This window comes from Canis lupus, chromosome 15 (assembly GCF_003254725.2).
Source record: "Canis lupus dingo isolate Sandy chromosome 15, ASM325472v2, whole genome shotgun sequence".
Taxonomy (NCBI): domain Eukaryota; kingdom Metazoa; phylum Chordata; class Mammalia; order Carnivora; family Canidae; genus Canis; species Canis lupus.
Genome location: NC_064257.1, coordinates 1,103,341 through 1,117,715, shown reverse-complemented (window position 1 = coordinate 1,117,715; position 14,375 = coordinate 1,103,341). Strand labels below are relative to the sequence as shown.

At 36.2% G+C, this 14,375-nt stretch overlaps 1 protein-coding gene across 6 annotated transcripts in view; it reads right to left on the bottom strand.

Moving 5' to 3' along the window:
* Nucleotides 1–14,375, bottom strand: part of FOXJ3 (forkhead box J3) — a 141,746-nt gene that overhangs the window by 14,269 nt on the left and 113,102 nt on the right. For all 6 annotated transcript variants that reach the window (XM_025419712.3, XM_035698751.2, XM_025419707.3 and 3 more), the window contains 4 exons: nucleotides 9,519–9,647; nucleotides 6,260–6,434; nucleotides 3,609–4,025; nucleotides 55–156 (listed from right to left, as the gene is read on the bottom strand). In XM_025419712.3, the coding sequence (XP_025275497.2) occupies nucleotides 55–156; nucleotides 3,609–4,025; nucleotides 6,260–6,434; nucleotides 9,519–9,647 (823 nt within the window). The remainder of the gene's footprint in view (nucleotides 1–54; nucleotides 157–3,608; nucleotides 4,026–6,259; nucleotides 6,435–9,518; nucleotides 9,648–14,375) is intronic.

Genomic DNA, 14,375 nt, shown 5'->3' with positions numbered 1-14,375 from the left:
GAGTAAACAGGATCATGTATTTTTGGTTCTATGTCAGAAAGAACCCACACTTACCTTGGAACTGTGAAAGGTCTACATCTGACCAATTAACACTGCTGGCAATTCGACAACTTTCTTTTAGCATGTCAAGTGTTGCATACCAGTCATTTGAAACACCTACAAAAATAATATTGACAATACTACATAAATCTTGGGTAGTGAAAGTCTGAAGTATATGGTAGGGGGAAGACAATGAGCTGGGCTTATTCCATCCAGTTTTATGAGTGATTCACATCCATCATATCATGTGTTGATGTCATATGTTGGGGCAATCGTCTCTGTGAAACAGGCAGAGGAGTCTTATTTCTCTTTATTTTATAAATAAAAAGAAACTGAACCAAGAGAGGTGGCATAACTTAGCAAGGTTACTATGATGAATCTAAACCTTGAACCTGGTGCTTCTAAGCCCCAGTCTGACAGCTTACAAACTGCCCTATCACCTTATAATGTCAAACTTGATTACTGCTCTTTACATTTGTACAGTACAAATGAATGACAGGCAGGGCAAGTCAGGCAAATCAATATATCCTCCCTCCTTACTATATGAAGTCCATTTTCCTGTCTTGTTATGACATTAAGAAATATGTTCTTTGTAACTCAGAGGCAAGTTCACATTTAGAAGTAACACACAGTATATTAAAGCACTGACTTAAGAGAGGCAAATTGTATAGCAATTATACAATTGTTATACAATAGATTGTATAGCAAGAGGACAAATTTCTTATAAGGCAACCCTGACAGAAAGAAATGCCTTAGCAGTCTTCCTGGCAAAGTAGCAAAGAAAGGACTGAGACATCTGTAAGAAATGTTGATGAATCCAAACCAAGGCTAGTCAGGAATAGTATCCTCTGATTGTAGTATCATCAGGAGGGTTAAGACTCCACAGTCTATATGTCAGCAAAGTGGTCACCACTCAGGGGCATGGGGCTAGAGCTGCACTCAGTGACAGTGCTGAGTAGATGAAGAAAATCCTCCATTTAGTCACTGCATCAGAAATTATTCTGTTATCAGAATCACCACTGGATGGATAAAGGTAAGAACTAATAAAAAGGATTTTTTGCTACATCACAGATAACTGTATCAACTACTGGTTATTTGGTTTACAAAATAACCAATTATGGATTTTTTTCAAATAAACAATGAACCAGAGACAACATGACTCTGCCCCCAGGGCAACTCATAACTAGAACTTTGTTGGGGAAAAGTAAGTAATGCCACATTCAAGTCTATGAGACTTTCATGTCCATGACCTATAATAAATGCTAACATGGCAACACAAAGCAATCTCTGCAAGACCCACTCAGTAAATGTTTACTGATTTAGTCCTTTTGGAATTACTGGTGTTATAGTCTTTGAAGTCCTGATAGGCCAAGATATAAATTCCAATTCTAATGCTTATTAGCTCTGATCTTAAGGCAAGCTGTTAAACTTCTTTGAGTTACACTTTTCCTATCTATTAAATGTGGTAATTTATAGTTGCTTTGAGAGGACAATAGGAGATAATGTATCTGAATTGCCTATCACACAATGGGAACTCAAACAACTGTTAGTTTCTTCCATTCCTTCCCTATTAAAGACAATTCCTAACTCCTCCAGGTGAAAGGCTATTTTCCTTCTCTGGCAAGCTACCTCTGGTATAGCAACAGGCCACTAAGAACACATGATGATGGATTGTTTTCAGTGGTAATAGTACTTTTTTCTCCCCTGGCAATCAGTAGAATTAATAGAAGCCATGACCAGAGCATTACAGACTTCTACTGACACCAAATCTTTACAATCATTAGTCAATCCTTAAAATCATATTAAGAACAAACTTAACTTTTTGAAGAGTGTACTGACATTAAAAAAGGAGGCAGTAGTATAACTGAAATAAATCAGAAAAAGCCAAGTATCATATGATCTCATTTACATGTAGAATCTGAAAACAAAACAAAAGAAACAGCTCCATTTTTAAATACATAGAACATGTGGATGGGGGGGGAGGGGGGATGAGCAAAATGGGTGAAATGGAGTGGAAGGTACAGGATTCCAGCAACGGAATGAGTAAGTCATAGATGTGGAAGGTACAGCGTAAGAAATAAAGTCAGTGGTATTTTAATAGTATTGTATGGTGACAGATAGTAGCTACACTTGTGAACACAGCATAACATACAGAGTTGCCGAATCACTATGCTGTACATCTGAAACTAACCTAACATTGTGCGTTAACTATACTTCAGTAAAAAAAAAAAAAATTTTTTAAGTCAACAATAGTGACTAACACTAAGAAAAGAGGGCACTACTTATACTTTTCTCTATGCATAGACCTATAATAATTTCAAGCCGTTTTTGGGGACTCATCATTATCAAGAATTATACCCAATTTTCAACTTTATTCTAGAACCTTCTTAGAATTATTATTTTTCTCCCTTAGAATTATTAACTGGGAAAACAAAATAAATTATGAAAAGGAATTTACTAAATTTGAAGTACCCTGATACGCATTTTTTGAACCTTATATGATTTTCCTCAAAATAAAAAAAAAAAAAAGGGCAACAGTTTCAGAAAAACTTAAGCTTTATAGCAAAGTCAGAATATAAGAGACAGTGTGCCCTATCTAAAGATCATTTCCCTGACAGTAGTTTAATTGCCTGAAATAATGATCAATTTTTAATTGTTAAGAAGTAGCACTATCTAGCATATAGAAATTGTCCCTCCAAGATAAAAAATCTCATCAGTGATTTGGTTGCTAAATGGATAGCCAGGCAAGCTATGGGAAGGATCTGTACTCTGTACAACTCCAAAGGGCCCCATTCACCTTGTAGTCTATGTCGGGGGCATCCCTGGGAGTTCTGCAGTGCAGATGCGTGGGCTGTGAGCAATGTGAATTCAGCATCTCACCAGAAACCATCAAGACCTATCTTAGGAGCAATAGAGTTTTTAAAAACCAGGATATGAAGAATATTTTCTTCCTTTGCAATCTATATCTCTAAAATGAGATACTTGGCAGCAATAAGCAAAGAAAGGAAGAGTGGGAACATTCTCTGAATACTTAAAGGCAAGGTACCAGCAGAGGCATTTCCTATTTGTATTCTCAATGCAATCCTCATAACAACACTGTATACCGCGGTATTTTAGTTCCATTTTTATAGATGAGGAAATAATGAGACTAAAAGAAGTAATGCACGAAAGGTCATAAGAGTCATAATGAGAATTTAGATATGTTTTTTCTGACATAACCTATATACTTTCTTCTATACCACACTGAATCATACTAGATTGCAGATATACTGTGTATCCCATTCTTTGAAATGCTCACTAAAACACTGGTTTTCCAGAAGGACAAATGAGAGTCTAAACCAAAACCTACAAGGGTTGGTCAGTTTGCCTATGTTGTCATGGTAAATTTTAATCAAGAAAATCTCCAGATCAATGTAAGGACTGAATGAGTTACAACTACAGGGTTACAACAAGGAAGCACAAAAGAAGACAGATGAGAAGGATTTCAGGAGTAAATATACATAAGCCTCATATAACAAAGAACAGATCCTAATTCACAGTCAAACACGAGTCAGGAGACACCAACTTACCAGAATTACAGGATACCTGTTGTGGGGTTGGGGGTGCCTGATGTGTTAACGTCTGATGCTGATGGTTCGGATGGTGCTGTATGTGTTGATGTGGAGAGGGGTGCTGGGGGTGAGGGGGCTGGAGCTGGCTGTGCTGCTGCGGGTGCGATGCTGGGTGCTGGGGACGCTGTGGATGCTGTGGTAAACCATGCGGTCGATGGGACGGATGTGGAGACGGCTGTGTGTGCATCTGGGAGTGGGGCAGTGAGACTTGTGCAACCGAATTACTGCCCGTGGTGCTGAGGCCACCGCCATGATTGTTGGACAGACTGCTTTGGTTGCTGTGTGGGTGAGAGCTCACTGTGCTGCTAGGAGAGTGCTGATACGAACACGAGGTGTGGGACTGCTGGGAAGATTCAGAAGGGATGGTCATCAAACCTAGACACAGAGAAAGCAAAAACATTCTGAGTCAGATTTCAGTTACATTTTATGGCAGACATTTACAAAATTATTTACAGAGCAAAGATATACATATCAGGAAGCAATGCTGACTCAGCTTAAGAAGTGTCGACACTGGGGATCCCTGGGTGGCTCAGTGGTTTGGTGCCTGGGCTTTGGCCCAGGGCGCGATCCTGGAGACCCGGGATCGAGTCCCACGTCGGGCTCCCTGTGTGGAGCCTGCTTCTCCCTCTGCCTGTGTCTCTGCCCCACCCCACCCCCTCTATATATATATCATGAATAAATAAAATCAGAAAGAAAAGAAAGAAAAGAAAGAAAAGAAAAGAAAAGAAAAGAAAAGAAAGAAAGAAAGACAGAAAGAAAGAGTCGACACTCTCCCCTCCTTCTCCCTCTCAGAAAGAAGACGAAAAAGAAAAAGAAATAGAAAAAAAGAAAGAAAGAAGAGATAGAAAAGAAAGGAAGAAAGCAAAGGCAGTATGTGAACTGAAATCTTGAAAGACTAAGTAAATTTAGGGGGAAAGTGGGAAAGGTGTTGGGTCACATTCAGGATAGTTCTCTACAGGAGTGAAGACCAAGAATTTGAGAGAGGTAGAGGAGAGAAATAAGGCACAGTTATTTCTGAACTCCTTCTTGGACAACTCCAAAAACTTTTAAGTCAAAGGTGGCCAGAATTCTTAAGACTAAGCAAAACAAAACAGCCATCTTCAGTGCTTTTTCATTCAGCTGGAATATTCTTTAGACCATACAGTTTAGGAGTTAAGAATGCATAATTTATAACACCAGAAAGTAAGGATTAAAGTCTTTGTACTGCCATCTGCACACCTGCTAATGCTGGAAAGTTATTAACCTCTGTAAGTCACAATTACCTTAATTATAGATGGGTATGGATATATCTATTTCACAGAATTATTGTGAGGATTAAATGCCATGGTGCAAGTGGAAGGTGAGGATTAGTTCAGTAAATGTTAGCTGTTAGGATGATACTGATGATTAGGCCAGAAGAGACTAATGTTAAAAATGTACTTTTGGTTTGCAGGTGGACACTCATTTTAATAAATCTTATTAGAATATTTGATCCAACATAACTAGGCTATTTTCAAATCCCAAAGGGATGTCACATACAATGTTTTACTGAATCAAAACAATGGATTTTATTAAATGAAAAAGAAAATCCTATAGCACAGTTACCATTAATAAAAGAATCAAATCTTTTAAATGAAAATATTATTCTCACATTGCCCATTAACAGTAAAGTTATATTGAAGTATATTGTAAGATAATCTTAACTAATAAATTAAGGTTTTATACGTAGAAGAGTTAATAAAAGTTCTTGTCTTGGCCCTGGAAAACTATCATTTGAAGGGAATTTATAGGGTTCTTACAAGTCAGATGAAAGAAAGCAGTTATTTCATTATCCATGTCTAATAAAGTCCTAGCATTGTAAAAAGGAACTCAGAAATGACCTAAACCAACATTTTCAATACCAATTTTTTCTTTTTTTAAAGTTGGCTCCATGCTGGACATGGAGCCAATACAGGGCCTGCATTCATAACCCTGAGAATTAAGGCCTGAGCCAAAATAAGAGTCACATAACTCACTGACTGAGCCATTCAGCTACCCCTCCAAACTGTTTTTAAAATAAAATTTAAGGATGTTGTATAAAATAGTGACCCACAGCTTACCACTAATCAGTAAGTTCACTTGTAAGTGCCATACATGAAATTGCAAATTTGGTGCTACCACATACCACCAGCTATGTCTGTGCTAATAACAGTAAAGACAAGAAAAGCACGTCTATTCCCGTGGTGCAACATTTACCACTCAAACACTTCACATGCTAGACATCACTAATTAACCATCGCAGTCTTTCCAGGCTAACTAATCTAACCATGGTACAGATGCAGTGTCAGAATTCTTCAACATGCGCTATTCCAGGATACCACTAGTAAGTGAAGTAGGTGTATGCATTTTTGTGCTATTATACAAATATATACAGGATATAGTAAAGGCACAAAGAATATTCAATTGTGACTATGATGATACGGTTCATGATTCAAGAAATTTAACAGCTGCTATGTGAAAATAATTCTTAACATTTTTCAATAAAAATACTTTACCAAATAGTATTTTAAAAACTCCACTTGAAATTAATAGGTTATGTATGTCAATTATACCTTAGTAAAACAAAAACCCCCACCCCCAAGAAAACTCACCTTGTTGACTAAGTGACTGCTCAAAAACTGACTTATAAAGGCTCCGAAATGAGGCACTGAGATCTTCAAAATTATATTCTGAGAAAAGTAGTTGTTTGTCTCGTTCTGGAAGGTTGTACTGTGGTTGCTGTTGAGGAGTTAATGACTGAGAGACTGGTTCTGGATGGTTTGTCACCTAACATTAAAAGAAAATACTACTAATTTAGTAGCTATATATATAAGAATTGGTCCGTTACATAAAATAAATAACTGAAAATATCAGAATAGATTCTAGAATCCAAAGGAAATAATGTCCCTATCTTTGACTTTCCCATCCTCTGTTAAGCTGGGTACACATGAAGGACAAGACCACAAAATCGTTACCCTGGATTTTGAAGATCCACAGAAATCTAATCCAACCCCCACATTTCAGAGAAGAAAGGAAAGAGTTCAAAGAATTTAAATGACCTTCCCAACACCATACAACTAAATAATAGGCTAGGCCTGGAACCCTTCCAGCTTCTGTACAATCTATATCTTCATTTCTACTGAAGCAATTTCATCTCAAACTCTACTATGATATTACTAACATTTTCATTCATTTATTCAAGTAATCTTTAGTATTTAAGCTCAAATACTGTTACTACTGTGAGTCAGGTAGTATGGTGCTGCCCAAAGCAGCAAGGAGCTTCAACACACCTAACTTTCATTTCTAGAGAAAAACATTTTTCAAATGAAATTAAAGGGAAATGAAAAATGTAACAGGTAAAGAGAAATGTAACATATAAAGAAGATTCTAAGAAAAACAATATAGCATGGCTTTGAGCTAGGCAAAGAAAAAAAAACCATCATTAACAACTAAAAAAATAAGAATTATCACCAAAGGTAGCACAACTAAAAATAAAAAAAGATCAGCTATATCTCTTAAAGATTTTATCAAGGGGTGGTAAACTGCCTTTTTGTTTTGTTTTGTTTTAGTGCTTTGAGAAATTAAAATATGAACAGTCACTGTAAATTTATGCAGCCATTCAAAATGATGCTCATAAGAAGTCTGCAATAACAGAAAAAAATATGAATTTTGAGTAGGGGAATGACTCCACCACTGGCATTCTGGTGACCTTACACGTCTCCACAGAGGCGACTGGAAGCAACGCTCAAATGGCAGGATGACCTAAGCCTTGGTGATTATCCTGGAACACGGAATGTGAGTGGTCTTATGAGGAGCAAATTCTTATTAAAGACAGTTTCTCATGTGCCTCCCTATTTCCAGTGAGGCAGGGGACTTTCTACTTTACTTCTAGGTATAGCTGTGAGTCATACAACTGCTTAGCTGCAGTTTGGAATCCATTCCTCCTTTACAGGGACCCACCACTTGTGGAGTTTGTCATCTGGTTCCTCCAGTTTGGTGTCATCTTGTGGATGTGGGGAGATGGCACCATACAAATCTGGTTTATACATAAGTAGTAACACTGTCTCTGTGCACTTGGGGGTCACTGTGTCCTCAAAGGATCAATCCATAAACATGTGGCAAGCCCAACCAGCAGCTGGCACTGTCCTGTTGCTTACAGAGCGTTTGATGACTACTTGATGTCTTGTTAAAGGAAAATGCACAGTATATGATGCCTAGCTTTGCACAGGAAAGTTTAACCTTCCTATGTGTACTGGCATAATAGACCTGTTCTTTCTTGTGTCACCTCGTTCTACAAATATAATTTTTTCTTTTTATTATATTTTGTAATACTGGACACTCTTGGTGTCAAGATTCTCCACATTTATATTATTTAAAAAACATTTTAAAAATTATTAAATCTTTGCTTAGTTTGCTTCAATGCTCCAACTAGTCCTCTGATATTATGATTTCATCATTACTGACTGCTTTAATTTAGTTTACCTTCTGATCAGCAATGTTTTTCAGGAAGGGCACATGAAAGCAAAGGCAGGAAGCTTTTTAAGCTCTGCATATCAAAGAATATCTCTCTTCATATATGAATGCAAATTTGGCTGGACATAATATTTATAAATCCAAACCTATTCCCTCAAAATTCTACATAAAGTATTATTCCATTAATCCTCCGGTACTTAGCATCATAGAAGCATGATTTGTGTTTCCCTGAATGTATCTAACTTATATCTAGTATTTATATGGGTGATAATTTTGGAAATTTTAAAATTTATCATGATGTGTCCAGGGACAGGTTTTCCTCCATTAACTTTTCCTACAACTCAGTAACCCTTTTATAATCTCTATTTCTTCTGAAAACTGCTTCTGCGCCAACTATTCTAGCTAGCTTCTTCTTCAGGGACACCTGTAATTCTCAATTCTCCAGATCTATTATCTTCTTGTACATAACTGTTATTCCTTTATCTGTAACTTCTACATTCTGAATATTTTCAGAATGTAGAATATTTTAGTTTCTTTCCTCCAGAGCACTGATAACAGTTTTGCTGAGCCACCTTTTCTTTTCATACATTCAATGTGAATTTTAATTCTCCCCTCTCATTTTTTGGTTTCCCTTGTGTTACTTTCTTATTTAAGGTTCCCGTCCCCTATATATCTTTGTCCTGTGTAAGGTTTTATCTATTTACTCATCCGGGAACAGGGGGGGAACTGGTGAGATCAAATTGAAACCAATGAACAGTGCAGTGTATGGCTCCTGAGCTCTGTTCTATCTTCTAGGGAGGACAGTTGCCAGATGATTTGAAAAGAGGTATCAGATAACACAAGGGTCATGTTCTTATAATAGGTAACAAAATCAGCACACACAGATCCCTTTATAGTATAGCTTTGTTTTCCAGACCAAAATTAAAAATATACGGCTGGTTAACAATGGAGTACCAAGTTGTCCTAACTTCTGAAGTTTGTAGAATTCCCTTCTCACATCTACAGCTGGAAAACATGGTAATATAAACATTCTCTAATTTCTTTTACCAAGGACTATGACGTATCATCAAATATAGCTTTGTTAGACTAAAGTACAACTTTTCTCCTATTCCAATTACTTTTCACAGAACACTGTGTTTCACTCACAGAACAGATAAAGTAAACCAAAATGATAAAACAAAAACATAGTATAACCACATATTTGTATCTAATCTGGTAAAATATAAGTACAATTAAAATATTATCAAGGTAGGAATCTACTTATCCAACCTAAATAAACTGATTAGCGAAAAATACACACATCTTCACTTTTTCATTTATACTTCAATAACATTTGGCTTATTTTTAAGCACTAAAGGAGTTCTCAGCAAAGAAGTTATTAACTTCACCAAGACTTACCGGTGTATAACTATGCACACTGCCAACACTGTTCAAATTAACAGATGCCAAACTCTGGTCTGAGAGACTGTTGTTAAGGCTACTGCGTGGGCTATCACTACCATCCTGATCGGTGTTGTACAAAGTTACCTAGAAAAGAAAAACATTTGCATAAGTAGTTCTCACTGTATAGAGTTCTTTCTAAGCAACTCCACAAAAAAAACCCAATTAGGATGGTATATGGCAAGAAGACAAAACGTTAGTGGTCTTTCCTTTGGTGCTTACCTACTGCAACTCCATGCCCTTCACTGCTAATGCCACGTTCGCCATGAAATAATTACTCTCAAACTGAAAAATATCTTATCCAGAAGCACATAAACTCAATATACTACCAGGTGTAATTAGTTCATCAACATTTAATAAGGGGATTAAAGGTTTTCACTGTTAAATATTTCTACAATGTACAAACTTATTTTTACTCAGGTGTTAAGCAGCACTGTTATTCTCTTTTATTAAAATATTTAGGCATCGAGGGATGCCTGGGTGGCTCAGTGGTTGAGCATCTGCCTTCAGCTCAGGGTGTGGTCCCAGGGTCCTGGGATGGAGTCCTGCATCAGACTCCATGCAGAGAGCCTGCTTCTCCCTCTGCCTTGTCTCTACCTCTCTGTGTGTCTTATGAATAAATAAAATCTTTAAAAAAAAAAAAAAAGGCATTGACAAAAGAACACAAAAAAGGAATTTTTAAGAATCATAGGCATTATAGTTATATTACTGAAAACTGGACACTCAACTATCCAACATACCTGCAAAACCATAGATAGATAATAATGTGGCTCCATTGGTTAAGCATCTGACTTAGTTTGGGCTCAGGTCATGATCTCAGGGTTGTGGGATTGAGCACCATGTCGGGCTCCATACTCAGTGCAGAGTCTACTTGAGATTCTCTCTCTTCCTCTCCCTTTGCCCCTCCCCCCCTCATGCTCTCACTCTAAAATAAACCTTAAAAAAAAATTCTAACATACATATCAGATGCCAAGAACTATAAATCAAACTGTTAACAATGGTTAACCAGAAGCAGGCTGGGCATTCCTGAAGATTTTTATCAGTATTAACATTAGAATCTTAAATTAGAAACAAACAAAAGTTTAGAACAGATAGCCTATTTATCCTTCAAGGTTCAATTCAGATGGTACAACCAACTTTCCTTTCTATGTTCCTATTTCCGTGGGTACAATATATTTAGCTTTATGGTATAACTAATTTTTATCCACTACTAGACTGTTAGCTCGAGTCCCCAGTAAGTAATCATAACCAACACAGTGCTTTCTATTCAGTATACAATTAATAAATATTTACTGACTTAACCAACTGAGCTATCACCGTTTGTGCTAAAAATGGAGTCACATTTGCCAAAAGAGACCAACTATGTAGAAAACTAGGCATGTATCCCGCTATACTGAAGGCAAAACGAAACTGTCCCCCATTCACATCAGCTAGAATAACATGCCTACAAACTAATTAGGGAAAAGAATATTAAAAAAAAAAAAAAAATCAAGCTTATGGTCTCCTAGCTCAAAAAATTACAAGCACCCTATGGTAATTTTCTTAGCCACTCACACTCTCTCCTATCCATGCTTAGTTATCTACCACTCAAGTAAGAAATCTTGGACAAAATCTTAATAGCTTATTTTTTATCTGCAAAGAGGATAAACATCTTTATTAAAATTTAACATGTACATAATAAAGTGCACAAATGACTAATTTATTACAAAATGGGCATACTTGTACAATCACCATCTAGAACAAAGCATGGAACAGTTCTCAAACTTCGATCCCAGAACATTTTGCAGTCTTAAAAATTGAAGTCAAGGAGCTTTTGTTTGTGCTGTTACATCTATTAATTATTGGCATATTATATACCCCCCAAAATAATAATTGGCACATTATATATTAAAAACATATTTTAATTTATTAATTAAAAATAACAATTATAAACCCAACTAAATGTTAACATGAGAAATATTTTCTGGGGCGCCTGGGTGACTCACAGTCAGTTGAGCTTTGGCTCAGATCATGGTCCCAGAGTCCTGGGATCAAGCCCCACATGAGACTCCCTGCTCAGTGGGGAATCTGGTTCCCTCAGTCTCTCCCCGTGGTCGTGTTTTCTCTCTCTCTCTCTCTCAAATAAATAAATAAAATCTTACCAAAAAAAAGAAAAAAGAAAGAAATATTTTCTCTCAATAAACAATATTAGAGTTTCCTTGTTTTACATTTTTTGTAAATCTCAATGCCTGGCTTTCAACAGGATCAGCTAAATTCTCTTATCCACTTTGTATTCCATTTGCTGCAACGAGCTGTTTAGGTGGAACTATACAAAGAAAAACCAGTATCACACATATATATATTTGGAAAAGGGAAGAATATTTTAACAGGCTTTCAGATTATTGTGAATGGTCTTCCCCAAAATATGCCAAGTCACAATTTTTTAAAGATTAGTTACAATGTGGATCTGAAAACGCATCAATTTTTCCTGTTACATTAAAATCATCTGTTCTACCTTGTACTTTGAATGGATCATTCATCCAAGCATGAATTTATAACATTATGCATTATACATTGGATATACAATATACATTGTATATAACATTATACAACATTAAAACAACACACTTGCTAACATTACCAGTGATTTCTTTAAAAAAAGAAGTCTTTAAAGTCTATTAGACTCATTATGATGGATAAAAGTTTTCTAAAACTTCCATTTTTTGCTTAAAAGCTCAAATTTTATCATTGCCAAAGGATACTGTCAATTATTTTCCTTGAGGCAACAAATTCACTTTGTTCATTATCAAAAAAATCTGCCAAATACCGAAATCTGAATAATCAGTGTCTATTATTCTTTCACGTACAATGATCCATGAACAAAAGCAGCTAGCTCCACATCCGACTCAAACAACCACACAAGAAGGTTGCTCTTCCTTGAAGCAACCACTGTACTTCAGCATGTGTTTTATGAATACTTTCCATTTCATCATACAGAATATTAAGACATGTACTCAAAGGTCACAACTTAAACTATTTTTCCTGCTTCACCAAGGAAATCGCTGTTAAACTAGTAACTTGTTTAAATCATTTATTAATTCTAAGAGTTTATCTGTAGATTCTTTTGAATTTCCCATATAAACAATCATGTCATCTGTGAATGACAGCTTTGTTCCTGCTTTTTCAAAGTTTATTTAATATTTGTTTCAGGGGCAGCCTGGGTGGCTCAGCGGTTTAGTGCTGCCTTCAGCCCAGGGCATGATCCTGGAGACCCGGGATCGAGTCCCACATTGGGCTCCCCGCGTGGAGCCTGCTTCTTCCTCTGCCTTTCTCTCTCTTTCTGTGTCTCTCATAAATAAATTTTAAAAAAATCTTTAAAAAAAGTATTTGTTTCATAACACTTCCCTTCTCCTCTACCTGCCTGAATACTATTGTCCTATATTTTACTTCTACATGTTTTACACCCACAATGTATTTTTTGTATTTTTGCTTTAAATAGTTTATTGTCTTTTATGAAGAGATTTTAAATTAAAAACAAACAGACAAACAAACAAAACACCCAAAGCTTTATATTTGCCCACAGTTACCATTTCTGGTCCTTAATTCCTTTCTGTAGATCCAGATTTCTTAGTTGTTAGCCCAGCATACTAATATCCTATATACTTTCTAGTCTTTTCATATGTTTTATTTTGTCTAACTTTTGTTGCTCTAATCTTCAATAATCCTTCCTTCTACAATGTCTAATCTGCTGTTAATTCCATCCAGTTCACTTTTCAAATAGACATAATTTTTATCTCCAAGAAGTCTGATTTGGATTTAAAAAATTATATCTTCCAAATGTCTATACACATGTTCAACCTATCATTTTACTCCTCCATGGAACACAATTATTTATAATAACTGGGCTTTTTCCAGCTTTATGAGATATAATTAACATATAAGTTTAAGGTATACAATGTGTTTGTTTGATACACTTAAATTCTGCAAAATAAATACCACCATAGCTTTAACACCTCCATCACCTCACATAATTGCCATTTCCTTTTTATGATGAGAACATCTAAGATCTACTCACCCATTCATTCATTGATAGGTTATTTCTAGATCTTGGTTTGTAATTGTTTGCTGTTTTATACTAATTCTATCATCTGTGTTATTCCTGGGTCAGTTTTGATGTTCTCATTATGTATTTTTTTAACTACTTTTTTGCCAGCCTGGTAATTTTTTATTGGATGCCAGAACACTGAGAATTTTACATTGCTTAGCACTGGATATTTTTGTGTTCCTATAAACATTCTTGAGCTTTTTTTTTTTTTTTTTTAAGGCGTAAATTTATTTGACAGAGCATAAGCAAAGAGTAGTGGCTGAGGGAAAGGGAGAAGCAGACTCCATACTGAGCAGGGAGCCCAGTGTGGGGCTTGATCTGATCATGACCTGGGCCGAAGGCAGATGCTTAACCAACTGAGATACCCAGTCACCCCACATTCTTGACCTTTATTCTGGAACACAGTTAAACTATCCGACCACAGGAATAAAGTATTGATACATGCTATAATACGGCTGAACCTGGAAAAAGTGTTTAGTGAAAGAAGTAACCTGGAAAATGTGTTTAGTGAAAGAAGATGTAACAAATTATGTATATGATTCCATTTATATGAAATGTCCAGATTAGGCAAATTCACAAAGTTAGAAAGTAAATTAATAGTCACAGGAAATGGAGAGAAAAGGGAATCAATGATCAATGGTAATGGGTACAGGCTTCTCTTTCTGGGGTGATGAAAATGTTCTGGAATTATATGCTGGTTAATGGTTGCACACCCTGGTGAATATACACAA